The sequence below is a fragment of the Trematomus bernacchii genome, unplaced genomic scaffold, assembly GCF_902827165.1.
Source record: "Trematomus bernacchii unplaced genomic scaffold, fTreBer1.1, whole genome shotgun sequence".
NCBI lineage: Eukaryota > Metazoa > Chordata > Actinopteri > Perciformes > Nototheniidae > Trematomus > Trematomus bernacchii.
In genome coordinates, this window is record NW_022987588.1 from 4295567 (window position 1) to 4322835 (window position 27269).

The window sequence follows — 27269 nt, forward strand, 5'->3', positions numbered from 1 at the left end:
CGGTGAAGAAATACTTTATTTTTTTTTTTCTATGGCTGCATATAATAGAAACACAAAAAGGGGTGCCATATTATAAGCCCTCCCCTTCACTCTAATACAAGTTGCCTGTAAATCATAAAACTGTTGAAAACCTGCGTCCAGACGAAAGAGAAGGGCAGAGGTGTTTTTTCTGCTCATCCGTACCAGCATTGATGTGTGCCTTAACAGTGAGACTGATTAGAGTAAATATGAGGTGAAGCAGGGTGAAAGCTTTCTCTCACTGAGCCCCTCGTGGCTATTGTCCATTCGAGACACTATTGACACTTTCTGTCTGCAGCTAAGAGCAATTAAGGGACACGGACAGGGGTTAAAAGAGGGTGAGCCTCATAAGGAAGCCTTTGTTCTTCAAGGCCAAGATGACATCTATTTCAAAAGCAGCACAGTTTATCTGGCTGGTACAGTTGAGCAGAAGTGACTAGTCATTTATCGTTTTAGTGTATGACTAAATAATGAAGTGAGATGCATGGAGGCCCTTTTTGTATGTGTTTTTCTAAAGACAACTGTTCTGCTCTCCATTTTAGATTCTTGTTGTGAGTCTTTCCCTCCTTTCCCACACATTCTTAGCCTCATAATAAAGGTGGTGGCAGTGCAAATTAGCCGCCTGTATCTTATGTCAACATCCACCCCGGGTTTAGGCCTGATTCTGTCCCTGTGTTTCGAAACAGATGGCTACTACTACAATAAAAAAGTAGCAAATTATTTTAGCAGCAGGCGGCAAAAGCAATTAACAACTGGCATAATGTGTTGATTAAAATCCATTTCAGTCTCAATGAAGGGAGAAAAAAACTCTAATTTTCCACTCAGTCAATTGGCGAACGTCCATCGCTTAAAGTATTCTGACCTTGACCTGGCCACAGCTGTTGTTCACTCAGCACCAATAAAAAGTTGTTTGACCTCATACACTTGATATTGAATATGCCAAAAAAAATCCCACTTCTATGTGTTGGTTAATAACAGATTTAAAGTGAAAGTGTGCTTACTTTGCTGCATGTTGTTTCATGTCTCCTCCTGTGAGTCCTGTCTATCTATCTCTACCTATCAAACAAAAGCAAAACCCCCAAAAATATCTTTAAACTTCCCATTTTAAATAAATACATACAATTGGCGCTTTTTCCCCAAACTTGAAGAACACATGTTCAAATAAGTATTGGTTAAACTGCCGTGTAGGATAGTATGTTATTCCCATTAAAGCATTAGGGTGAGATGAAACTGCCTCAGCTTAAACTCATACTCAAATAAAATCTCACCATCCTACAAACATTTAACATTTGTAATTTTACTGTTTTTCTCTGTGCTTCATAATATCCACATCTGATCTGGGACACGCTGTGTTCTGCCTAATTAGAACAAACATCTTCTATATTTCCATATAAGTTCAATTTAAAAGCCTGTTTCATGCTTGAATTGTATCGCTCATATTTAGACTATGACACTGTGGCTCCTTTGTAAATGTGATGAATGCAGAAAGTCATTTTTCAGGCCTTTACCTCATGTACCTCATCAACAGCAGTCAATTGCCACCCCACCGATCACCGAGCACCAAGTGAGAGGCTGCACTTTGTCTTTGAGCCAGAAAATCTCATTTTCACTAAACACCTAATCAGTCCCATTCATCTGACTATGCTTCCCTAGTTACCCAGTTCTACACCTGGCTTTGGCGTCTTTAATTACTGGGAGACAGGCTTTGTCTGATCTGGAGCCAAGATAGGAATATGAGTGGCAAATTCAGAAGGAAATCATACGGGCTCAAACCAATTCAATTACCCACCAATCAAAGTAGAAAGGCCTGTAATTGCAGTGAAAGTGTAAGAGCCTCCACTTCAGTCCGAACATTGAGGGTATTATTAGCAAGGAATAATGCCCACCTGCAGGGGGTGCTATGCTCCAACTATTAAAATTCACTGCAGCGAGCAATCTTACAGATCACTGGGAAAGCATTCTTTAATGTGATTATAGCCCTCGGTGAGACATTACCTTATAATTTCATGTTTTAAACTCTGCCATTATGTCAAATTGTGCATGAATATGGTGTTTGCGAGCAAGGGAGCAGAAAATGGATATGACATTATGAGGAAGCAAAGCATTCACACTGCCATTTAAATTAGGAACTCCAAAGTAATGTACTAACAATGACAGAAAAAGCAGCATTGTAAAGGAACGATCAAGGAAAACTCCACGTACTTGAAACAAAATCTGTTATCTAACCATTTTTTCCAACTCTGAACAAATGCCCGAACATTTTGCTCTGTATTTCTGGTGATTTTTGTATTTAACCATTAAAGTGTTTCTAGCAAACAAACAAATAGAAACCGGCATCAAATGCTACATTCAGGTCAAGCTGAAGAAGAATGGCTCTCCGTCTCTATCATTGTGCGCTGGAACATTGTGCATTCACACAAAAGAACAACGTGCTTCCTCCTCAGCTCAATAAGCATCCATACGTAGTCTCTTATTCTACTGAGATCAAAGACTGCCTTTAATTTCACTCAGGCCGCACCTGCCCACACAAATTATTCTGGAAATTGTGAATGATTTTAATATATGTATTTGTCATCTGCCCCTTCCTTTCTCCATGTCCAACCTAGTCCTTTCAAGCCCCAGACCAAGAGATGTATAAAAGCCCAGACAGGGAAATGGAATGAGTGTGACAGAGTCAGAGAAATGTAAAGTCTGCTGCCGACTGACAGAAACCCCCACTGGCTGCAGAATGGGATAGTTTGGGACAACTCAGGTACAAACTGACAACTTCAATTTTGCCTTTCCTTTGTTTTTCTCTTTTTATTCCTCTTTGTTTGGCTGCATTTGAAGATTGCCAATCACAATATCAAAAGAGAACGCTGTTGTCATATAGTTTGTTTTTCCAAACATAACCTTTCCCTGCTCTGCAGTCACACTCCATTTTGTCAGATTCCAGAAATTCTAACTCGTGTGCCGTGTATGCGCATGCATGCCCGCACCATCACACAGCTCACACGTGGGTACGTGTGCTAAAAAGCAAACAAACAAAATCAAACGACATCAAACAGTATCAAAGTGAAAATCAGTGTCTTTCATGGGTTGTATGATGTTACTGATTACTTTCTGCTTTTCTTGGCACAGTTCGGATTTTTTAAGACAGTGTAGATCTGATTTCAAAATAAGATTTAGATATTTGACAACTTCACAGCAATTCATTTCACACAGAGGACAGGACTTGCCAGGAACACCTTAGTGTCTGGTCACAATATCTTTTCGGAAACATCTGTTTTAATTGGTTACCTAATTTAAATGATCAAAGTACACCTTAACACCCCACTTTTTCTAGATCATTAAAACGTATACACTCTTTTAAAAACAAACAAGTTGGTGAATGTACCATCAAATGGTTTGTTGAGATGGTTGAGGATGAAGTTACAGTGTACTCCTCAGCACTGCCAGAAACCGGCCTCTCCAGTCTGACTCTGCGCACAATTCATTATTACTGATGTGGCTCCGCAGGGAGTCTGTCTCTGTGGACACAAACACACACAATACCACAATTGTAGGATTAACAGAATGTTGTGTAAGTTTGCGAACTTAGTACATACTGTATATAAGACAGTGGTAGGGTGTAATGGAGGCCAAAGGGATCCAGACTCACTGGAGCGCAGACGCAGGCTTTTGTTGTACGGGTCTCTGGGTGAGAAGCATCCCGGAGTTCAGACTGCCTCCATTTCTGTCCCTCTGACTGCAACAAAAACACACAATCTTCCCTGTGCCTCCATTTGTTCGCAAGTTTAATCTTCCAAAGGGTTTATAATGAGGATGTCTGTAGTACACTGAGCAGACAGTTGCATATGATTAGCTCTGAATAGTTTCCATATTTGTTTATGTACTTAGAATTGACAAAGAAATTAGCTCCACCTCTGGGATTTTTTTTGTTTTTATAACTTTGCATCACTGAAGAATTATTAAGCAGGAAAACTCTTTAATGTCAGATGAATAAGAAATCCCCCAAAACAGATCCAAATTTGGTTCAAAGAGTAACAAAAAAGTATTAACTCCCTTTATGGTGCTCTTAAATAATCTTCACTGTTGTTAGAAATCACTGGAGATCACCTGTGTGTAATCCATGTTGATCATTGAAATAGGTCATTACATCTTTTTGAAAATCCTTTAGCTGGTTTCTTAGATTTCTGGCATGCCTTGCAAAGATAAAGAAACACGTAATAGTGTCCGTACTGCTGAAGAGAAGTATCCCCAGCTGTATCCTGCCTTTTCCTGACCACTCAATGACCAAACAAAGAGGAGAAAGATATGGATATACATAAGCACATTATCGATCACATTTGTGCACAACTCAATCATTTTATTAAAAGTCCCCTGAGGAGTAAGTCTGTTACCCAATTTGTTCTATCGTGGTATTCATTATTTGTTATTTGTTTGTGTTTAGTTAGATAGTTTTCTCCGCTCTCCACCAGAAAGCAATAACATAAGAATGAAGTCAGTATATTCGGCATGCAATTAAAGAAAACTGTTTCTTTTCAATTTCTTTGTGTCTCTCTGCTGCTTTTTGAATAAAACAAATGGCCAAAACAATGGGAGGAAAGACACTATATATAACAGCAATACAATTTACTGAAAACTGAAGAGAAATATTATGGTTTAGTCACATTTATCATATTTTGAGCACACTTAAAGCGTGTTTATCAGAAAAAAACCCACATCATTAGAAAAATCAATGACAAGCATGCGTTATGAAAAATAACGTTAAGATTGTCTAACTAAAAAGCTCAAACACATTTTCTTTTTTTAAGGTATCCAACCACAGAATAGCCATCCTTACTAATACATTAACACAAATCTGTTCAACTCATATGCAACATATTTATATAAAATAAAAGATAACTGCAGAAGTTGTCACAACAGCAACTGGTCTGAAACAAACACTGTTTCCAATATGATTTAAATAGTGAATAGCTTTTGAAGTAATTATTAGCGTATGTGTAAAGTATAACTTGTGTGATTCTAATTTACATTAAGGAGTTTTTAATGCTTAATCAATGACCTAAGGGTATTCAGATTCAGAATACTTTATTGTCCGTAAAATCTACATAAAATGGAGGTTTGCATCGGCAAATAAAACAACAATCACCGTACACAGGAAAATGTTTTTCCTCATCATCTCTCCTCATGTTGGTTCTTGCTTATTTTGTTCTGAATATTTAGTTTCCCAGACAAACAAATGTACTAGAAATACTCCAAAAGTTTTCAGGAACTTTAACAGGAGACTTCTTGGTTCTTCTCTTTCTTTTCTTTGGGGATAAAAACATGAAAAAGTCTAGGGGGATTGGCACAAAGAATACTTTTTATAGGCACTGAATACGACTGTTCTTCGTTTATGCTCATTGTAATATCTCTGATGTATTCCCACTGCATCTCATTGTTATCAATGATGACTTCAAAAATACTTTTAGAATAAAGATGCACTTAAGGCATAACCTACATACCCAGAATCACATTTGGAAACACATCAACAACAAGCTCCCAAAACCACCAAGCAAACATACATATAAACGTATGTGTTGTCTGGGGCAAATTCATCATAACAACCAGTGTTTTATTGGAGGAACACAACATGTATGTATTGCTAGCTTTGAATGGAAGTCAGTAGAATAAGTCAAAATGTGTTTGTTTCTGAAATATAGTTTAAAAACTGTCTGCAACTCGGAATTCATTTTGTGTTCATAATGGCCCCAAATAATGTATTCAAAAATAGGTAAATTCCATATAATGTGCACTGAAATCCATTCTTTATAATGAATACTATGCAGACTTTTTATTATGTCCTTTTCTCTTGTCCTACAAAAACAGGGGGAGCTATAACTACGTACACAACATGACCTCTTTTTGACTGTATCAGGGAAGGGCATGACTCCTGCAGCATCTATCACTCTGCATGGGCTAAAGTTTAACAGTAAGTGCACCGGACACTAAGCTCCTCATTGACCCACAGCTTTTCTCTTAACAACACTTCAGATTAAGACCTGCTACGTACCGCTTAATTCATTCCAATAAACATTGATTGTGTACCAATACCATACATACACTGACACATAGATATAGTGTAGATACAAGTAAAAATACTTAGAAAGTAATTAGGCTACAGTTTACAATGAAAGTGTTTTTCAACTACCAGATACTTATTCTATTATTAAAGGTAGGGTATGGCCTATTGAGCAACAGTGGTGCACGTTTGGGGAAAAAGATGGAGTAATAAGTTCTGTAGCATTTTATACATACATTATGTTTAAAATGACAGTGTACCAGTGTAGGGTACGGAGGATGACAACAAGAGAAAAGGCAAAAAGGCCCTTTTGGGGGGGTATTTAATTATTTAATAAATACAGGGTTCATTTGTGTTTTTACTTTGGAAGCAAACTAGAATGGCAGAGAAAGAGTATTGTCAACATATTGCTCCAGAAACATGAGCAAAAAGCTGCTACAAAATGACCACTAGCAGCTCATGGTGTGCTTTGACACTAACTGCCACTGTGAATTGGCACTGTTCGATTGAAGTCATCTTTTACTTCGTGTTGCGTTAAATACAGAACATACAGAATTAGCACAATGCAGGTATAAGGGTGAAAGAAATCATTGTATTTAACGTGGCAGTTATGATCTTTACAAAGACTGCTCCCATGTACAGTAATAATAGGCGACCCCAGGCTAAGGAACTCTCAACTGTACCCTGAACGCTAATGACTCATAAAGCCTCACTGCCACCTCAACTTGACAAATGGCAAATGTCAGCGGCATATTCTCCTGGTAGGCATAATTTTATTAAGTGCAAATATCACTGTGCTCCTTAGGAGACACTCAAAGGTTAGACCAACAGCTGTAGCAGCTTCATGTGTATTAGCTGGGATTTTTTTTACGGAAAGTCAGGCTCCCCTGAGCTGATGGACACGACCAGTGAAGCATGAGGAGGGATGCTATAAATGCAATAAAGAGAAGCTCAGGCTAAGATCATGTTTATTTAAAAGCCTGGGACAATAACCTAATGGATGTCACTAAGGTAAGGGGGAGGAAAAAAGGGAGTAAAACAGTAAAGGGGAAAAGAGAAAAGAGAGAATAAGAGACTGGTGGCATATAGAGAGGCAGATCATTTTTTCCATTTATTGGCTGTGGTAATTTGTTGACTCACTCATCCATGCAGAGTCTTTATGTTTAATGCAGGCCTCCAGAGGGGAAAGGGGGTAAGAGAGAGGGGGGGTAGGAAATGGAAAGACAGGCAATAGGCGGTTAGGGGGTACCATAGGAGATTAGCCTCAACCTCTCAGTGTGAGAGACGGAGGTGGATGAATATCAACCCTTAAAGTGGGCCCCTCATGCTAATGGGGACTGCATATTGGACTGACTCTGCTCAATACACCTGCCAAATAATTGATGGGGAAAGATGCATCTCAAAATGATCTGCCAATGACCGGTTTAGTTTACAGGTGGTAAACAATGCAACCAAAAGTACTACATTCAACATTCTGTAAAATATCATATTTGTTGGTTTATTGGAAATACACTGGGAATAAAGATGACCTCAAAAACACCCAGTTCAATGTCATCCAGCTGTCAGAAGCTTGTCTGGGTTTTGACGTGTGCTGTGGTGTGACACCCATCATCCTAACCCAGCTGTTCCTGGCCTGCCTGCCCTGACCTGGCCCTCCAAAGGGTCATACCCGTGTGGACAAACATTGGTGGCCCACTGCTGGCAATGGCTCCCTGCGAGTCCCATTTACAGAAAGGGTTACCACTGTCCGTTCTACTTAGAGACCTGAGAACATCAACCTGTCCGTACCAACGGCTGTCGTAAACTGAAGCCTGCAACATATCATATTTTTATCGTATTTCAGTGTAGAGTCACACTGTGAGGTTTCATGGTAAATAAGTGTTAAAATAAGTTAGTTGTTGAAAAACTGTGTGGCAGTTTCGGATCTACTTCCAGAAGTTATCAAATCTATGTATCGTGAAGTAAAGAGAAGCACACATAAGCAGGATATCTGCATGCAGCCTTGACCTGGCTATGGCTGCTCAAACAGTCCCAGAAAGGGAGAAACTCCAAAAACACAAATCAGGAAGAACAATTCCCACTGATGGGTATATGAATAAAGATGAGGCTGAAAACTCAAAAGCAAAAACTTTGTTAAGAGGGACCGAATTTGCTACAAAATCAAGATGCCTCTATATTCCTAATGAGCAAAGTCTCCTTGGGGTGCCAAAAGCAAAAATAGTTTTTCTGCCATCAAACTGCAGGTTAAGTTGCTGGGGTTCCTGGAAAACTGTGTGCAGTGCATAAGGGTCGGTTTAAATGTACATTCAATTAGATCGAAGATATGAATTTTGCATCAATGCACATACTGTAGCCCAATGCTTTGAATATGCATTCCCAAGCGGCAAAACTGTTTGTTTTGATGCTTCACATCATATTAACTTTAGAACAAAGATGCGATCAACTTTTAACTCTTATTGCTTGACTTTCATCTATTTTTAGTGCTCTTTGCTGATTTACATCTCCTCAGCACGTATGCCAGAGATATTACATTGCTATAATGAAGCATCTCTTGGGTACATAATGACATAAATAAAAGCCTGGAGCTACCTCCAGCCATAGGAACTGATGCTCATCTCATAAAGAAATCAGTGGACTGTACCATACACCCTGCTGCCTAAAATAGCACGTCTCTGCATCAAGATGTACAAAACATCTGCGTCCCTCCATGAATCTTCCCCAGTGTTTGGTGAATTCTGCCTCTAGAGCCTGCACACATACACACACACATTCACACACCATGGCAGATATGTGCTTTTAATACACAGCTCAAGTGTGTGGAAGCTCCTTAGGATATGTTGTTTCTACTGTATTTGTAGGTGTGTAAGCATGTGTGTGTGACTCTGTGTGTGTGTGTTCAAGTCCCCAGCCACTTCCCAGTATCACTCCTCAGCACTCTCTCTCCACCAGCACTGTCATAAGATAATGTGACAGGGTGTCAATCATGGCGGGGCCTGGGGTGCCATGGCGACAAGAGGGTTTTTGGCGGAACACTTTTGTGAGCAACACCAGGGAGAGGGCACCAGCAGGGACCACAGTACAGAAAACAAATCCACCTAACCACTGCCCAATCTCACACATCCTTTTTTTTTCTTTCTACATCCCCCCTCTGGCCACACAATGCATCAAACATTAGCCTGGTCTATATCCTGACCCTTGTAAGGAAGAACCCTGTGGGGGTCAGATGCCGACAAAATGTTCTTCCATTCCCTAAAAGTATCTTCCCAGGCGTCTAGCGATTGACCTAGCGCCCAACCCATCTTCGCACCCGGGGGGGGGCTTTCGATGTACAGTAGGCTAGCTGGGCGCTGCCACTCTTCCTTTCTGAGCTGTGATGTGTTATGATGGCTCTGTCACTCTCCAATGCAGGGCCATAGACACCTGTGGAGGCCCTGGGTAAAGTTGATGGAATTGGACAGTACTTAATATCCGTCTGTGTCTAGAGAGGAGCGTTGACCACTGCAGGTGTTGAGGAATTGTGGCAGTTGTTGACTGTCTCAAAGTTTGGTTATGACTAGCTGTGACAGTGTGGCTGGTATTGCTTTTACCTTGTCTGTGTATGCATGTGTGTGTTGGTGTCATGATGAAAACATGTGGTCCTGGAGACACCTGCTGTAGTGGGAACTATCACAACGGCTGTTTTGAGTAATTTGCTGGGCATTTATTTCACAACAATGCAGTCACAACACATTAAAGGTGTGTATTTGAGATCAAAAGTTTGAAGATGGGTGCGATCTTAGCAAATGTGTCAAAAGTGCAGTAGTAGGAATAAGAAAAGCGGCCCTGGCCCAATTACAAGTATCGGATGGATGTTTTCATTATCATAATTATGGAGACATGTTTTTCTGATATGTCTTATACATTTGAATACTGGAGCGAATACATTACCTGACAGCAGTACTGATAACAATCTCTTGCTTAACTTGGCCAAATGTATTTCCACACTACTTACAGAATAATACATTATTCAATACATGCTAAAGGATCAGTGCTGTCATCAGCCTGGTTTTCAGGAGCAGACAAAGCGCACGACTTCCTAGTATATTTTTGTTTTGTTGATAGAGACCAAAAGAGATGCAGCCAGAAACACCACAGAGCTTTTGATAGCAGAGACGGTGAGTTCATATATCCCACATCTCCCATTTAGGATTGCAAACCATTTTAATTGAAGAACTTTTGAACATTACTGTCCTTCAACATTATCCAGTCTCAAACCGCCTGGAAGATCATTAGTTTATGCTCGATGCAGTCGGGGCATGATTTGCTTATTATGTGTTTTTTTTTATTGGCTGGCTGGTAATTGTCTCCAGTTTATAAAATATATATTATTATTAAAATATATAATTGTTTGTGGTTGTCATAGTGGTGGTCCTATAAGGTCAAAGTCTTTCCTCTGCTTCCTAGAAGAAAGGAATGAATATGAATATAAATATGGTATATTGCCAATAGGCACAATAACCACCTTGCATGCTATAGTTTTTACAAAGGTTTCATTTCTTGCACCAACACATTTCTGTTTTAAGTCCAGTACAGCTTTGTTGGTAAAGCCTGATGGAGACAGCGATACACAATATGTATGTGACATTTGTGACATGCATACAGAGATATACTGTAAAACACACCACACAAGTAATCTGTGCTGGAGTGCAGTCAGCACAAATGTGTAGCTATGCCATCACAGCAAAATGTAAATACAATAAGAACAGATGCCTGCCTGCAGAGGTTCTCAATGGTGACTGCATGATGGACGCCAGTCTCCTGGGTGGCTCATGTTGATGTAAAAAATCCCTTATCATAGAGGATCACCATCCCCACATGGCTGTCCTTCGGCCTCATGTAGAGAACAAAAGATACCATCCCCACCAGCCATCTACAAAGTGCACAGAACCACACTCACACACACACACAATTCAGTGTGTAGAAAGCTGAATCCATTTTTACACACATGTAAGGAATGACACACGCAATCATGAATATGGGAGCTTCATAAAACATGGCTTTTATATGCATATTAAGTGAGATACGGACTAAGGCTAACACAGAATAGTGTGTAATTATTCCTTCTCTTATCTTCTATTCCTTCAAGTACTACGCCAATGTGTCCACGCTGGATTTGTGTTGTTTGCCCTACGCTTCAAGATTAACCCATGACTTCAAAAGCAAAACATGCACGCATAAAAGACTAGTGGCATAGAAAGCATAGTTTACATTGTAATTTCTATAAATACGGCTATAAGAAGCATCTTTAAACTTGTGCATTTATAATTTAGATAATACATCTTATTTATTTTGTATCATCCTCTGCATTTTCCACACTAAAATGAAACAAGCGTATTGCTTACAAAGGAGATCTGACTGACATCCAAAAGTCCAGGAAAAACACACAGACTGCAATGCTAAGCGTTATGAAATATATAGACTCATCTTCTCCTCTTGCCAAAAGGAAACAGCAAAAGAAAAGAAACAGCAAAGACCAATTTCCTCTGAAGTCTTTGAAAAGAATGAAGTTCTCTGTGACACATTGGCAGCCTAATGAAGCTGCAAACTTTCCAGCAGAAAATAGTACCTCTAGTTAGTCACACATATTCTTTAAGAACAAATTTACCTTGTTTTACTGCAAAATGCTTACTTTGCACTTATGCATCATTATTATAATGTGTCATCTCATCGTTTTTTTTTCTTTAGGCAATGGATATTAGCGGCCATCTTAGCTCTTAAAGTGATAGTTTCTTTGCTCCTGCCTGCTGTGTGTCCCCTCATTAATGCAAGCTATTCTCCATCAGCATCCTCTGTGAAGGTACTCTCCTCATGCAGGCCACACAACTCTGACAAGGATGAAATTACTGTTAGCTTTCACACCTAATTAAAGAGTAGATGGATCACCTTCAATGGAGTTTACTGCATTGATGTCATTCAAGGCTTTGACTGTAAGTAGCCGCACTTATGGTCGCTGGATGGATCCTGTGAACGGTGTTTTTGAAGGATTTCTAGGTTGTCCTCCATCTGTCAGACAGAGTCCAGCTGTTTTCCATTCAGCTATCGAGTGCATGCATTGCCGAACAAGTTTTTTCCAAAGATCCTGAAATTACAGCACTGATATTAATAATGTGACTGTATATGAATGTTTCACTCAGGTTCTGCTACATTCATTGCATGTTATCTTCAGAAGTATTTAAGGGAACAACAGATAGGATAATACATGTTAAATAAAAGCAGTCAAAGATTTTATTGTCATTTAAAAGCTAGTTGTTTACAATGAAAAGCCTGAGTCCCAGGGCCCGCCAAGAGTGCAACATACATTATACGAGGAAAAGTAATAATAAGTAAAGACACACAACGCTGTCACATCATGTTTACCCGATAGTGATTTTGAAGGTTGAAATGGTGCATCATTTAACTTTGGGGAGCTTGCAGCATTCAGTGTGCGGGATCAACTGATTTAAAAAAAGACTGAATTCTCTCCAAATCCCAGTATACCAATAGTATGCCGAACTAAACTCTGCTTTCATTCGGCTAGAAGTTGTTTTTTGAAATCCTTCAGTGGTCTTGTTATATAAATGAATTTTCAATGTCTGCAAGAACATGCTGTATTTTTCCAAGCTGCTGAACAGAAGGAAAGGAGAGTGAGCTGAAGAGAAACTGTTACCATCAGCTGTGAGATGAACACTCAGAGAGGAAGGACGGGTATAAATAGGTTTCTTGCTTAAAGTCAGTTTTGTGCATGTATCTGTGTCTACGTCTTGTGTAATTCTGCACACTCTTACAGTGTGTGTGTGTTGGGGGTTTTGTGTGCTGCATATGTAAGTGAGTGACAAAAGGTGGGCAAATTAGCAGTTCTTACATGCAGGTTGGCAGGGTAGATGTTAGAGAGCCTTGAACATCAGCAGCTCCTGATGAAGAGCTTGGAAGTGCTTGAAACAGCGTTTGATTTTCCACGTGAAGTCCCCGTGGCTCAGCTCAATCGTGTAGAGATTTGGATTCAGCACCTTTGAGGTGAGCATTTCAAAAGAAGACAGTTCAGCTCCACCGCATCAATAGTCGCTTACAAGAACTTTAGAGGAGATGAAACACGTATAACGATACAATACTGTCTTTAAGGATAAGTTTTGAGGGATAGTGATATTAAGAAACTTTTGATCAGAAAAGGTGAGGCTTACAGCTTTATCAAAATAATGAGTGAAGAGCGCCTTTTAAAGAGGTTCAGACAGGGCTTATGACAAGCGATGACTTAGTACTTGGTTTACAGTCAATTATATCTCACTCACCTTTGTTGTAGATGTCTGTTCCACCTCTGTCACCCAGACAAAAATAGGAATGTTTTCCAAGAACACTTTGGAGACCAGTCTCTTTAATGAAGGGGAAGTTGTCGACAGTCAGAAATCAAATGCTTCTCGCTTTGAAAAAGATAGCAAGCAGAACAAGGATTTGGTTTTACCTTATTCACTGGGCTGTAAAAGACTTACTGTATGCCTAATGCAAATATGCAGCATCTTCACCACTCCTAAATTATAAAGGACGCCGTTCAAAACCACTGGTTTGGCTATTTTCTGTTCTGTGTAGGTCTTGCTATACTGACTATGTTTGAATGACCATTGCAGCAGAAGAGCACCTTGTCCAAGGACGAGTACTCACTTTGACTCTTAGCATGGCCACGTTCCAAGAAAGAACATTTTACGACTCACAAGATTTTTTGACCGTTTTCTTCCTGCCCCTCCTCTTGTGTGTAATTTCAAATCAATCCATTTTATGCCAAAATATTTCTCTATTATGTCCACCACCTTCAAATTAGGTAAGTTCTTCATTGTCTTAAAGGGCCAGTGTGCCGGATTCAGGAGGATATATAAGCAGAAACTGAATATAATATGCATTCCTATGTTTTCATTAGTGTGTATTCACTTTAAAATGTGAATTGTTTTGTTTTGGTTAGCTTTGAATAAACCCTTCATATCTACATAAGGAGGGACATCTTCCACAGAGTCTGTCTTTTTTCAACAGAAGCCCAGAATGGACAAACCAAAAACTATTTCTGTGATGTTCATGCAGAAGAAAATCTTCAAAGTAAGTGGATATTGTAAGTATGTCAACAACACGCCCAGTACAGAAAGTAAGGTTATACAATTGCATATCCAAAAGTTTTTCACTCTTTGAGTTTAAGTTCGACTGTACTCAGTAACAAGGCAGAAGTCAAAATGTAATACAATGCATTTTCATTGGCTTAAACCCATACATATTTAATGTTTAAGGTCTGAAGGGGATAAACACACATTAGCCCATGAGACTATTTTTGTCCCGGGTGCAAAAGTTGTTCTAGTACATCTATTTTTGCTGGATCTGTAATCTTTAAGAAATGTATAATATTTCACACAAAGCATGTTTTACAAGTATAAACTTTGCTCTTCATTAGTAAACATTTTCTTTAATAAACAAAGCTTTGGAGGATATCGCTGTATATCTCCCGCTGAGATCAGAGAAAAGAAAATTGTTCCAACTGAGATTAACAGCTAATGATGAAAAACACATGCAGGCTGCATCATTCATTTGAGGACATTGCGTGATGCTTAGCCATTTCTTCACTTTCACGCCATTTGACCCTGACCTTTCCTTTCTGCTGTGATTCTCTGTCAGACTGCACACAATCAATGTCTGTCACCTTCTGCGTGATCACAAAAACAACAGACCCTCTCTGACAGGGACTCCACTGTCAGCCCTGTCTCCCTGCATTTGGGCCACTAGATCTTCTATTGGTGGTTCTGGGACATCCTCCCTCATTATCTCCACTACCCCGCCCTGACCAGCCCACTGGAAGTGATGCTAATAACATGAATACCAACTGGCGGACATGGGTGAAGAACCAGGAGATGAAATCCATACTTCATGCATTTTGCATGGAGTGGTAATTAGGGATTTTTTGGGGTACTAAGTGTTTCTGTTACATATCCATGTTCCTGGTGGGAAAGGGAACATTTAGCTTCAGCTTGTAATATTAAGGCCAGATGCAAAAACGGAATAAATTCTGTATAATATGAGCGCTCTGAACTGATTTGAACATTTTGAGTAAAACCTTGAAGCTTCACCCAACTGGTAGTTCCCATAAGTATGATGTTTTGAAGCATGGCCTTAATTATGTGCTTTCTTGCTGAATAAGTGTCTGCTTCTCTAACCAACCCTAAGACCCATTTTTAAGGTCTGAGAATGTGCCCTTGACAACATTTCCCCCCTCGTCGCCCTGGGCCCCTGGCTCTGGCCATTAGGGAGATTCCTAGTCTTCCTTAAGCAATGACAGGTGAAGTGGAGCACACAATCCTAAGGCCTGCTATGGGCCTCAATAACATAAGAACCTCTAATTCTTAAAGACAATCATCTTCCATTACCACTTCTACCCATTAACATATATGACAGACAACAGATTACTAGTGTTTGAGACTTCAACCACGCAGTGTCTATGACAGAGGAATACAGACACCGAGCCGTAATTCTTTCTACGCACTGACTATATAAAGCATGGCACCAACACTGACAAACACTTTTACTTTCAGTAGCAAGATAAAAGCTGGCTAAAGTTGAACATTCTCCGTCAATAAAGAAGAAGCTTGTGTATCAGTTTCCTTAGTGAATAGATTATGAATTTGAAATTGTGTTTCAAAGTTATCTCTCTGCTCTGCCTACCCTGTGAAATACATATAATGTAATGACACTTGATTTGTCTAAGAACATGATATTTGAAAAAGAGCTGAAGGAATGATTTATCTATGGCCAAATGGTTAGCTATATGCATGTTCTCTCTGGTGTTGCATTTTTGTTTTGAGACTGAATTTAGCATAGTCCTAAATACATAATCCCATGTCAAAAGTAACATAATTCTTCATGTAAATTTAATTTTTTATTAGAGTGTACAGATTATACTATGTATATAAATGTCATGTTCTTAAATGTTGTATGTGAGGGACTACGGATGGAAACTAGCTCAAAGCTAAAATCCGGCATGTTTACATTTTTAAAGCATTATTTGTTTTAAATGTTCATCAATGTGCACTGTCCCTCTTCAAATAAACGATTAAATGAAAATGAAATGAAATAAAAAATCAAGGACAGATCCATGCATAACATGGAGATTATTTGAAGCTGAAAATCTTGTTTACAACAATCTATCTGAATCTGCATGAAACAGTTACTTCACTGCAGTAATTATAGTTCCTGTAAGTAGTTTATTAAAGCACTTTGTCATTTTATACATGACCAAGTTACCATGCATTAACAAAAAATAAATCACTCGTCGAGCAGTTAACACAGCTTTAAATCATCTTGCAATCTGATGTGGTTAGCTTTAAGGTGGTAGGATTGAAAACAAATTAATATGAAAGACCGATAATAACTGAACTTTGTCTCATGCTAAACTAGGAAGCTAGTTGTAGGTCAAAGAGAAACAGTGAGAGGTGGAAGGTGTGGCGAAAATATATCTATTGTAAAGCAAACTGTTCTGAATAAGTAGACTATTAAGATACTATGTAAGTCCTTTTGAAGGACACAGGCGCAAGACAGGTTGAAGAGCTTTTATCTTTTCACAATTAATAACTATCAGTTTGATTTTTCAAATGTATTGTATGAGCAATAAACGTTACCTGACAGACTAAATAGCATCATGTGCTAGTTTTTCCCAGTTAAACCTGTAAGAGCTTTCAAAATATGCTCAATATGCAGTTTGTATGTAGCCTATGTGACTCTACTCCACTTACTGCACAGTGCACACCACAAGGAGGAGGAGAAGAAGAAGACTACAGCATTCAACTATTGGCTGAAAATGAACACGTGACCGCTGGACAGGAAGTGTTGCAGCCTGAGCGTGATATTTGTTTACAACGGTGAGTTGCTCCTCGGCTCCTTACAGGGGCTGTATTTTGTGACAGAAGATCTTCACAAAAATATTAAGAACAGAAACCGTAGAACGGATATTGCTGTTACCAAGTGCATGTCATGTTTATGCCGTATTCATGGTAAATGTACCCGATAAGAAGACTTACTAGCATGCTAACTCAGGTAACGTTACCCTTCACGTTACAGCGTCATGTGTCACTCATCATGCGTAATAATTAAACCTCTTTGTAACAAAGTGCAAAGCTAATCTCCATGTTTGTGTGCAGGTACGAGTGTTGGCTCATTTTGTGGTGAGTTAACATTTGCTAGTTAGCCAGCTGGTGAAGAAGCTAACATGGGAGTTAAAGAAGACACTGTGACCTCTCACAATATGCCTCTCAAAAGATAAGGTATGAATCAACCCATTGTAAAAAGACAGTGTTTCTTTATTATGCATGATCGCAGTTGTTATAACACACGACTGTATCAGCTGTATAGTATAACGGTGTCTCTCTGCACTCATTCCCTCAGGGACTAGATGATGATACAGAATGACCTAAGACCCTCCGCATCATGGCATTGTCTGAAGTTTATTGGGATGGCCAAATACCCCTCCCAAAGCTCGCACCAGTCCAAGCCAAGGTCACTGTCGCCCTGGTGGCACTGCTGTGCTTCATGAACAGTTATGACGGGGAGTTTGTGTTTGATGATTCTGAAGCAATTATCAACAATAAGGTAGGTTGTTCTTTCTTGTAGTAATGCACGCATATTCATACATTGATGTAATCCCTTTGTATTGCAAAAATTATATTGATTTTATTACATTGCCTTCACAGCATTAACAGTGGCGTTCTGCACATTTTAATGTCTAATTTTATATTTTTGTTCCAGGACTTGAAACCAACAACACCCCTGAACAACATCTGGAGCAATGACTTCTGGGGAAGCAACCTGAGTAGCAACTCTAGTCACAAATCCTACCGACCTCTCACTGTCCTTACATTTAGGTAAGGACACATATCTACTGTATGAGCACAAACACTAATGATAGACCAAAGTTACCAAAAATATACTTGTTCCTGGTCCGCTGTCAACACTTAATTTGTGGTGCCTGTTATAGAAGTGGTGTATTCCCCTAGCAATTTAGGAAAACAAGGACTCTGGCATAACAACCTATATTTTGAACTTCTTACAGCTCTCCAAATACACATGATTTGTATATGATTCATTTCAAGTGCTTCTAAACAAAGCAAGTAGTTGAATGGACATGTCATCTAACTGCACATTGATCTTGAAATTGTACATTAATTTGTTTTGAGGTTAAAAAAGCTCAGGCTGGCAGTGGGTATGTCTGCTTTTTTGGCCTTATTCAGTTGGTTTTCCATTTACAGCAGTGTGTGCAGCTGTAGTGGTGCTTGCTTATGACCTAGCTGCCCCATAATATGCAAAAGCTTTTCCTAATTTCTTTAAACACTTGCTTAGGCCCTTGGTGACAAAGTTGGTGGTTTTAGTCCTGAATGAGCAGCTAAGTGTGCTCTGTGGGAAAGGTCAAGGACTGCGTGGCGTTGTCTTCCTCCTGACACATATTAGCTGCACATATTCGTCAAACTCTGGTGCAAGGGTAAGCATTCAGTTTGTCACAGGTAATGACGGTCTAGTCACTGGGATTTTGGAGGGATCACAGAAGTAACTCATCTGTCTCTCTGCCTTTCACCCCAGGTTTCGCTGGGGCCCTATCAGTCCACTCTCTCTCTCTGTGTTTGTAGGGGAAATAATGGGCCTTGGTGCCACTGGTGCGGCCCGGTCAATTCTGCTAATGTCCTGCCTCAAGTTTTGTTGTGTGCAAGGTTCCTAGGAGAGTCTACATATGCTGAGTGTGCAGACCTGTCAGCTCCTTGTGCCCACAGATACTTTCACGTGGATAGATTTAGCCTTCATCCACGTTAACACTGTGGTTGCATTTGAACACAGGAGAAAGACAATAGTGGGCTAATTTTAAAGCAGCTTGCTTTGCAACGTTTAGCTCCATTTAGGGAAGCATTTAACTCAGGGCTGCCTAGGGGTTCGAATGACCTTACTTTGACAAAGGTGACTACGATGCTGCCCTCCTCGTTCTCTGTGTAAGTGGGAGACATGTGCTCAGAGGCATCACAGAAGTCTAGTGCTGCATGGAACTGTTGCAGGTTGTCACATGGATAAGTCTCTTATAAGGACTCTTTTCCCATTCTCTCTTACTGCTTAATGCAGTCTTAGTGAGGTGCAGATGTCAATTAAGCACACTTAAGATAACTGTGCTATCCACTGACAGCACCAAGGTCACTGTCCTTTATAAAAGTTCCTACAAATACAACACACCTTTACTGATACTTATTTTTTCCCCACACTGCCCTATCACTACTTTCACTTAGCTCTTACCACCCTCAAATATATACTTTCCTAAATCTGCCATTCACTTATGGTCAGGTATTTCCCTCTCTTGCTCTTGCAGGTTGAACTACCTCTTGGCGGGAGGCCTGCACCCTGTTGGCTTCCATGTGCTGAACATCATCCTCCATGCTGTCATATCTGCCCTCATGATTGATGTGTTTGCTATACTGATTGGTGGACTGGCCCATGATGAGAATGGTAGGATACTGAACAACGCTCCCAAGACCTCTCTGCTTGCTGCCCTCTTGTTTGCCGCACACCCCGTCCACACAGAAAGTGTAAGTGGAGTTCAAGTTAAAATAAATTATGTTTTGTTTATTTGTATTGAGTACATCCTCATCCTTCCTACATGCAGGACGGACTATATTGTTAGTACTCAAAGCAGTAGAATAATTCACTAATGTCAGTAGAAGATTTATATGGATATGTGCATACTGATTCACATTTACAATTTTGTTATCTTTCTTTCAATGTGTCTTTAGAAAAAATACAGCCATATTTGAGGTCGGCTGACACAAAAACCAAAGCTGTTTTTCAGTTTGAACAAAAGCAAATGCTTGTCCTCTCAAAACTTTTCGGACAACCCAGAGAATTAAATAAATGGTGTCCTAAAAGAAAATGCTGCAAAGATTCACTAATCAACAAATACAGCAAAAAGAAAAACAACATATTTTTTTTGACACCGTTCATCAGACCGTATGTTTCACAGCAGTAATTGCTAATACTGTCAAAACAACGTTTTATAAAAAAAATAAGCAGCATGGTGGACGGGCTTGGAAGCTGTTTTGAACATTTTCTCTTTAAGTAACACAGTATGACAAAACCTGACATTGTGCAACTGTTGCCCTCTATAGAAACATAATGTGTTTTTAACATCAATGTTTTTATGATTTATCCTCCAAGCAATTTATATTTTAATGTGCAATTTATTTTCAAATTCATTTTAAAGATATTATATTATATTGCTTCAATAGATTTCCCCTGCATATTCTCTCACATGTTGCTTTGCCTTCCATTTCTTTTAACACAGTAAGTGGCAGATGGACCATACAACACCATAATTGGCCACAATGCATTTAAAAAATATTGAAATGTTTCATCAATCATGGTGAACCAACAACACTAACACGTGTTTGAACTCATGACACATCAGGGCATAAAGTAGAAACAGTCATAACATATTTACATCAGCTTATTCCACTTCTATATCCTGATGCACCAAATCATTCTAGCTCCAAATCTGGCTTTGAACGTGGGCTGGGTCACAACATGCATGTACAGCTCCTTGAGACAATTCACTGTTTGTGCTTTTGGTACATATACACTTGTATTATCAACATGGATGCCCTACAGCAGCCCATCATGGCATCTTGACATGCTAGTCGGGAGGTTTTAATACTAAACATGCAGTGGTTCCATGCCAAGAACAAAAGCCTGGTCTCAGCTGGCAGTGCAGGGCCAAGGTGCGAGTGGTAGCACGGCCTGATTATTAGTTGTGTTGGGATGCTTATTGACCAGCCAGCACATATGTGTTTGCTGTAAAGCCTGGCTGGAAAGCAGCATTCCCCCTCTCCATTCTCTTTAATCATGCAGGTCAAGGACTGGGTGAGACCTGGGGGGTGGGAGGCAGGCGGACTGTTGGCTTAGGCTCGCTGTATGTATCAAAGCAGGCAACCCCGGGATGCCTACCATACTGTACCCACACACTGTAAACAACACACACACCTACAGGTGGTGATGCTGGTAATGAGAGATGTTTCCTATCTCTGTTAATAAGCTTCCATTCGTAACTGGATGCCTTGTGCAAAATAAATGGTGTGAGGTAAGGAATGGAGGATGTAATACATAATGTGGAAATGAATGAAGGGATGCATATGATGATGATGTTTTCCAATGTATACTTGGTAGAGAAACTGCTGCCTTTCATATCGCATCTTTAATTATGTTGCTCTTTATATGGTTTTTTTTTCTGTATCACTAGGTGGCTGGTATAGTAGGTCGAGCAGATCTTTTGTGCGCTCTGTTCTTCCAGCTGTCTTTCCTCACCTACTGTAAAGCTTTCAACCGAGGTAGGTATTTAACAAGTGTGATTCTTCATGTACACTTTAATAGTGCACTTCAAAAGCCTGTCCATATCTGCCGTAGTGTCAGAATCAAACATTGTGGAGCTTCTTCTTTTTGAATCCATCCGTTTGAACTCCTGCAATTTGAGCCCTAACTGTCCATAACGGGCTTGGTCTCGGCTTTGTGTTCACAGGGAGTGACAGAGATGACAGGTTTTCTGTCCAGTGGGTTGTGGTCAGCCTCTTGCTGTGTGCTGCAGCGATGCTCTGTAAAGAACAAGGCATCACAGTCTTGGTAAAACAAATATATATTCATTTATTTCTTTCAAAGCCATTTTTTTGTGAGTTGATGATTTCATCAGATCCAGTAAGAACAATGTTAAAAGAAAATCCTTCCAAATTGCACATGATAAATATAAATATGTTAACACTTAATGAAAACATACCCATTGATGTCTTCTTGTTCTTGTGAGCAGTGTCATGTTTTTCACATGTATGATAGGAGCTAAAGATCCTTTATGTTTGCTGACCTATATACATTTTAAATGCCACTTCTGCTTCCTCCTTCATGTGTTTTCCTTCAGGGCGTAAATGCAGCCTTTGATGTCCTTCTGATCTGTAATGTTAATGTGTATGAACTCAGCCAGAGGCTACTCCTCAGGAAGAACCCGCTCAATGTGAGTTACAGTTTGTATACCCCCCCCCCCCCCTTCTCCTTTATGTCATAAATTATGCACTCCCTTGTATGATTAATGTCACATCACATACATTTTCTATGTAAAGCAATATGATTTTGACTGAATCGTAGTCCTGAAATGGCACTTGCAAGTAACTACCAAGCGTGGATATTTATCTGTCAATGACATGTGGTTATATTTTCTGACAGGTAAGTGAGATATTGCGAACGGGGTTGCTTACACGATTAGCTCTCATGGGTCTTGGAGGACTCTCAATGCTCTATGCACGATGGAGGATCATGGGAACAGGACCACCAGCATTCACTGAAGTAGACAACCCTGCCTCATTTGCAGAAAATATATTTCTAAGAGTAAGTACGATTTTTTTTCTTGAGGTTAATTTAATGTGACACTAAAGCTAGACACAATTTGATCCTCATTATAAATATGTTAGGATCTGTGTTACATTGAATTGACCGATGAAAGATAGTGATTGATTTTGAATTTGAAATGCTTTTCTTCTTCTCATGTTTCCTTACTCTCTCCCATTCTCCCCCCCTCCTCTTCCTCTTTGATTGGCAGATAGTGAACTATAATTACTACTACTCTCTGAATGCCTGGCTGCTGCTGTGTCCCTGGTGGCTGTGTTTTGATTGGTCCATGGGCTGTGTGCCTCTCATTAAGTCAGCCACTGATTGGAGGATGGTATGGCTGCTGCTGCTCTGGTGCATCCTGATAGGCTTGATAAGCCAAGCCTTATGCTCGCAGGACAGCCAGAGGAGGAGGTAAGCGAGAACAGCCATCTCACCCTCGCTGTAGACGAGAGGAAGTACATGTTGGCCTCTCCAGACTCACACTTGATTATGAAAATTGTACCATGTCTACTGCAGTGTGACCAGAGCTCCACGTCTCGATTGAGCTTTTAAAATTCTCTGTTGGTTTAGAGACATACCGACGAGTGTGTGCTTCACAGGGAAAGGTTCTATGTTCAGGATGATTTTTGGAGTAGTTTATTGAACCTGAATATTTTATCCTAACTTTCTTCACCATACACTGCCCTTTTTGAGTGTCATTGAATGTATATAATCCTCACTCTATGTCCTCTTCCTCAGGACACTGACCTTGGGCCTGGTGCTGCTGGTGGTCCCTTTTCTGCCGGCTTGTAACATCTTTTTCAGGGTGGGCTTTGTCGTTGCTGAGAGAGTTCTCTACCTGTCTTCAGCTGGATACTGCCTGCTGCTGGCCTACTCTGTGGGACACTGCTGCTGCCGCTGGTCCAAATACAGGGTAGAGATAAATCATACTAAGATAATACACTAAAAACAGGATTCCACACCCTGTTAAACCTCAGAGTGCAATATGACAACTCAGTGACCTTTCTATTTATAGAATCTACCAGGTCCTGGTTTCAAACTTCTTATTTCACCACCTGTTTAGGCAGCTTTAATGATTCAGTGATGCAGAGCAGGTACAGGCATGAGGAATGACTAATGACTCACCTATAAAGGGAAGATAACAGCAGGTGGTGTCCATGTGTCCCAAAGATATATTTGCAGGCTGTTAACTCTGAGTCACAGATAATTGATTTGTATGTATCAAGGCTATATTGATTAACACTATATGTTAATACATTTAGTCTTTTTCTGTTTGTTTCTTTCCTTTCCCATTCAAGAAGCCACTGTGTGTGTCGGTGCTCGGACTGTTGTGTGTGTATGTAGCTCGCTGTGCTCTCCGCAGTCACCAGTGGCGGACAGAGCAAAGCCTCTTCACCAATGCCCTGTCTGTCTGTCCACTCAATGCCAAGGTAAATCTTGTCTTTTTTACAGCATTGGTCAATACATTGAGTCTCTCTCTCATGCCTTATCACTTATTCCTCAGGTGCATTATAATGTTGGTAAGAACCTGGCCGACAGAGGAAACTCTACTGCTGCTATCGCATATTACAGAGAGGCAGTCAGGTATGTCTCCTCACAAGAAATCAGCTAGATGTATAATGGCAGTACATGTGTGTGAGGGCTGAGTCATGTTACTGTAAATGCATTTTTCTGTGTCTTTCAGCCTTCATCCTACCTATGTCCATGCTATGAACAACCTGGGGAACATCCTGAAGGAGAGGAATGAACTGATCGAGGCGGAGCATCTGCTGTCCAAAGCTGTTTCTATTCAGTATGTCGCCCAAAAGAATCTACTTTTTATTACAGACCAGACCTTCATTGAATTGATTCCAACATGGAATATCTTTAAAAAAAAGCTGCCTTCTTATAGCGTTGTATTTTTCTTATTCCATGCAGGCCTGACTTTGCAGCAGCTTGGATGAATCTGGGTATAGTTCAGAACAGCCTGCAGAGGTTCGAGGCAGCAGAGAAGAGCTATTGGAATGCCATCCGCTTCCGCAAAAAATACCCAGACTGCTACTATAATCTAGGACGCTTGGTGAGACTCCAGGGTTTAATCATGGTTAGGCAGTGCTGCTTTTAAAAAAAAAAAAATCAGAGTCTCTCGGTTTACAAACGGAAATTAGATTCATAGTCAGTTTAATGGTGCTCCTCTACAACCAGGACTCTAACATGTACATACAATTACACATGTACATCTGTTTGGGGACCGATACATCAATAAAGGAGAATTTTATAACGATATTTCTCTCTCGTCTTGACAGTATGCTGACCTGAACAGAAATGTGGATGCCCTGAACGCATGGAGGAACGCAACCGTGCTCAAACCAGACCACAGCCTGGCATGGAACAACATGGTCATACTGCTGGACAACACTGGTACTGACAACATGTGCACACACACACGCATGCCGTACAAAAATGTGTAGTGATTTAATATAACATTCACCCATGAAGATTGGAACCTGCTATCACTATTCGAGAGTCTTTTTAAACCCAGATTAACACTTTTTTCATGCTACATCATAAATATTATAATTAAGTAATAATAAATATAAAATGACAAAATAATAAGCTTTATCCATTTGTGAATAGTTTTTCATGTATCAGTCTCTTTACTTTGAAAGATCTCTCTGTTCTGGGTGCAGCTTGTTTCAGCATTAACAGCCAAAAATCACAGCGTTGTTATTTTGGAAAGGCAGGAAATCTAAATGGCCAACAAGATTAGACCGGAAGAGCAGGAATCAGCAATGCTTGAAATTTATGTATTAAAGCTTTGTGTTGTGAGTTTTGAAGGCACTCTTCCCTGCCGTGTGGAGAATGCTCTGATTTCCAAACGCTCGAGCCGTTTTGTCAGAAGCAGCTCCCGCGGGGGCGGAGTCTCCCACGAGGGCACTGGAACCGTCCAATCAGGGTCCAGTATGTTCCTGATCAAACGTGGGCAAGCACAGCCAGAACAGCGCCCCCTCAGAGTCCCCCCTCCGCATTTGTTCCCCAAATCTGACATAAATAATTCTACCCCTCTCCCCTGTTCCCCACCAAACAAACAAAAAAGAGAGAAAAGAAGAACAATAGGTGTCATTTTCAAAAAGCAAGGAATTGGGAATATTCTTTTCTCTTTGTTGTTCACTACCGCTCTTTTGTTTTGATCATTACACAAACAAAAGGAGGAATCAGTGTAGATTCAGGCGCTCAGACACAGTCACACATGTACTCACATGTTGGCACGCTGTGTCTGAAGGGCACAGGCCATGACTCAGGACGTGACGGCCATTGTCTTTCTGTCTGTCTCTCTTTCTGTCTGTCTCTCTCTCTCTGCCTTTCAATTTCTGGCCAGACATCAGACGGGTCTGTGACAGAGATCAATAACCCAGTGGGCCTTGTGTTCAACCTTAATTAGGAGACTAAACCGCTCTTCCATGTGTGGAGGGGGAAAAACTCTGCTCTAGACACTGCTGACAAATAAAATCAGATTCTCGTCTCAGCAGCTCTTATTATAGTATTATAGTTGTTAAATGTGTATGAATGTTAACACAGCAGTTTAGTTACCATGATATGTAAGTCACAGTCATTTTAAGTGTTTGTACACCCAAGCTGTATTTGTAGTGTGTGTGTGTGTATGCCCAAAAAATGTGTATTGACATATTTTGGTCCTTGTCTGCTGTGTCTTTAAGGTAACCTGGGTCAGGCTGAGCTGATCGGCCGAGAGGCTCTGAAGCTCCTCCCCAACGACCACACTATCATGTTTTCATTGGCCAACGTCCTGGGGAAATCACAGAAATATAAGGTCAGTCAGTGTCTTATAAACATTTCAACACAGAATATCTATATATTTATATTGCTGATCTTATTACTAACAGGATCCAACATGTCTTCCAAAAGTCAGTAATAGTTATAGTAAAGATAATAAAACAGTGTTTTATCTTTTTTCTTTGTCCTCAGGAGTCAGAGGGCTTCTTCCTCCATGCACTCCGGATCAACCCAAATTCTGCTAGTTGCCATGGCAATTTAGGTAAGCTACTTGGTTGTACCACACATTTTTACAGAGTTCATGACAGATTCTGGGTGATCAAAAGATAAAAGAACAACTGTGTTTGATAGCAGAAGCATTATTTTGCAGCCTACCTCACCCTTTTATGAATGGCTGTAAACCATCACAATGGTTGCTCCTTCTCAGCTTTAATCTATTTTTTCTCAGCTGTTCTGTATCATCGCTGGGGAAAGCTAGAACTGGCAAAGAAACACTATGAACTGTCTCTAAAGTTGGACCCTGAGGCTCCTGGGACCAGAGACAACTACAAAATGCTGCGACGCAAACTGGACCAGCTCAAACAGCCCACACCCTGAGGGCGCCTATTGGGACCCCTGCCTGCCGTAAAACACATTTTTACATTGTTCCACTTATTATTATTTTTTACCATTTAGAAATAAAGAACATGATCTGTGTATCAGGCTCTTGTTTGGTTTTATTGGGGGGGGGGGGATCAATATGTGTCACAGTTGCAGGTTGTCCTGTTGTAGCTTTTACTATTATTCAAGACTTTTTTTAAGTATGAGGCTGTTTGTGTACCAAGTATCTAATTTAATTTCATGGGTATGAAGTGTGTATACTGTAGGCAGGTGTGCTGGATGCCTGAGCTGGTTACATGGTCGTCTGCGCTGTGCTGTTATGTTGCTTCGTTTGAAGGCCATGTGGAACTGATCCATGGTGAACCCCATCCTCTTTTCATCTCTTACCCTGTGTTGTGTCAGC

At 40.2% G+C, this 27269-nt stretch overlaps 1 protein-coding gene across 2 annotated transcripts; it reads left to right on the forward strand.

Annotated features, from left to right (window-relative positions):
• Positions 1-16861: 16861 nt before the first annotated feature.
• Positions 16862-26962, forward strand: tmtc4 (transmembrane O-mannosyltransferase targeting cadherins 4). Of its 2 annotated transcripts, none has more exons than XM_034128902.1 (19): positions 16862-16962; positions 17242-17364; positions 17486-17689; positions 17846-17961; positions 19443-19659; positions 21363-21450; positions 21639-21739; positions 22029-22121; positions 22331-22492; positions 22704-22906; positions 23234-23408; positions 23794-23925; positions 24000-24079; positions 24180-24287; positions 24413-24554; positions 24781-24895; positions 26191-26303; positions 26459-26528; positions 26715-26962. In XM_034128902.1, exons 3-19 carry the CDS (start codon positions 17528-17530, stop codon positions 26861-26863), a joined length of 2226 nt encoding a protein of 741 aa, XP_033984793.1. In that variant the 5' UTR covers positions 16862-16962; positions 17242-17364; positions 17486-17527; the 3' UTR covers positions 26864-26962. The 2 variants fall into 2 exon arrangements, with proteins under 2 accessions (XP_033984793.1, XP_033984792.1); XM_034128901.1 differs by having other exon boundaries at positions 16923-17137.
• The last annotated feature ends 307 nt before the right edge of the window (positions 26963-27269 follow it).

Excerpts from the sequence above, each read along its gene's own strand:
- tmtc4 (XM_034128902.1), top strand. The coding sequence starts at position 17,528 with ATGGCATTGTCTGAAGTTTATTGGGATGGCCAAATACCCCTCCCAAAG. Across the intron at positions 17,962-19,442 it reads CTCACTGTCCTTACATTTAG|GTTGAACTACCTCTTGGCGG; the intron begins GTAAGGACACAT and ends TTGCTCTTGCAG. Across the intron at positions 21,451-21,638 it reads CTGTAAAGCTTTCAACCGAG|GGAGTGACAGAGATGACAGG; the intron begins GTAGGTATTTAA and ends TTGTGTTCACAG.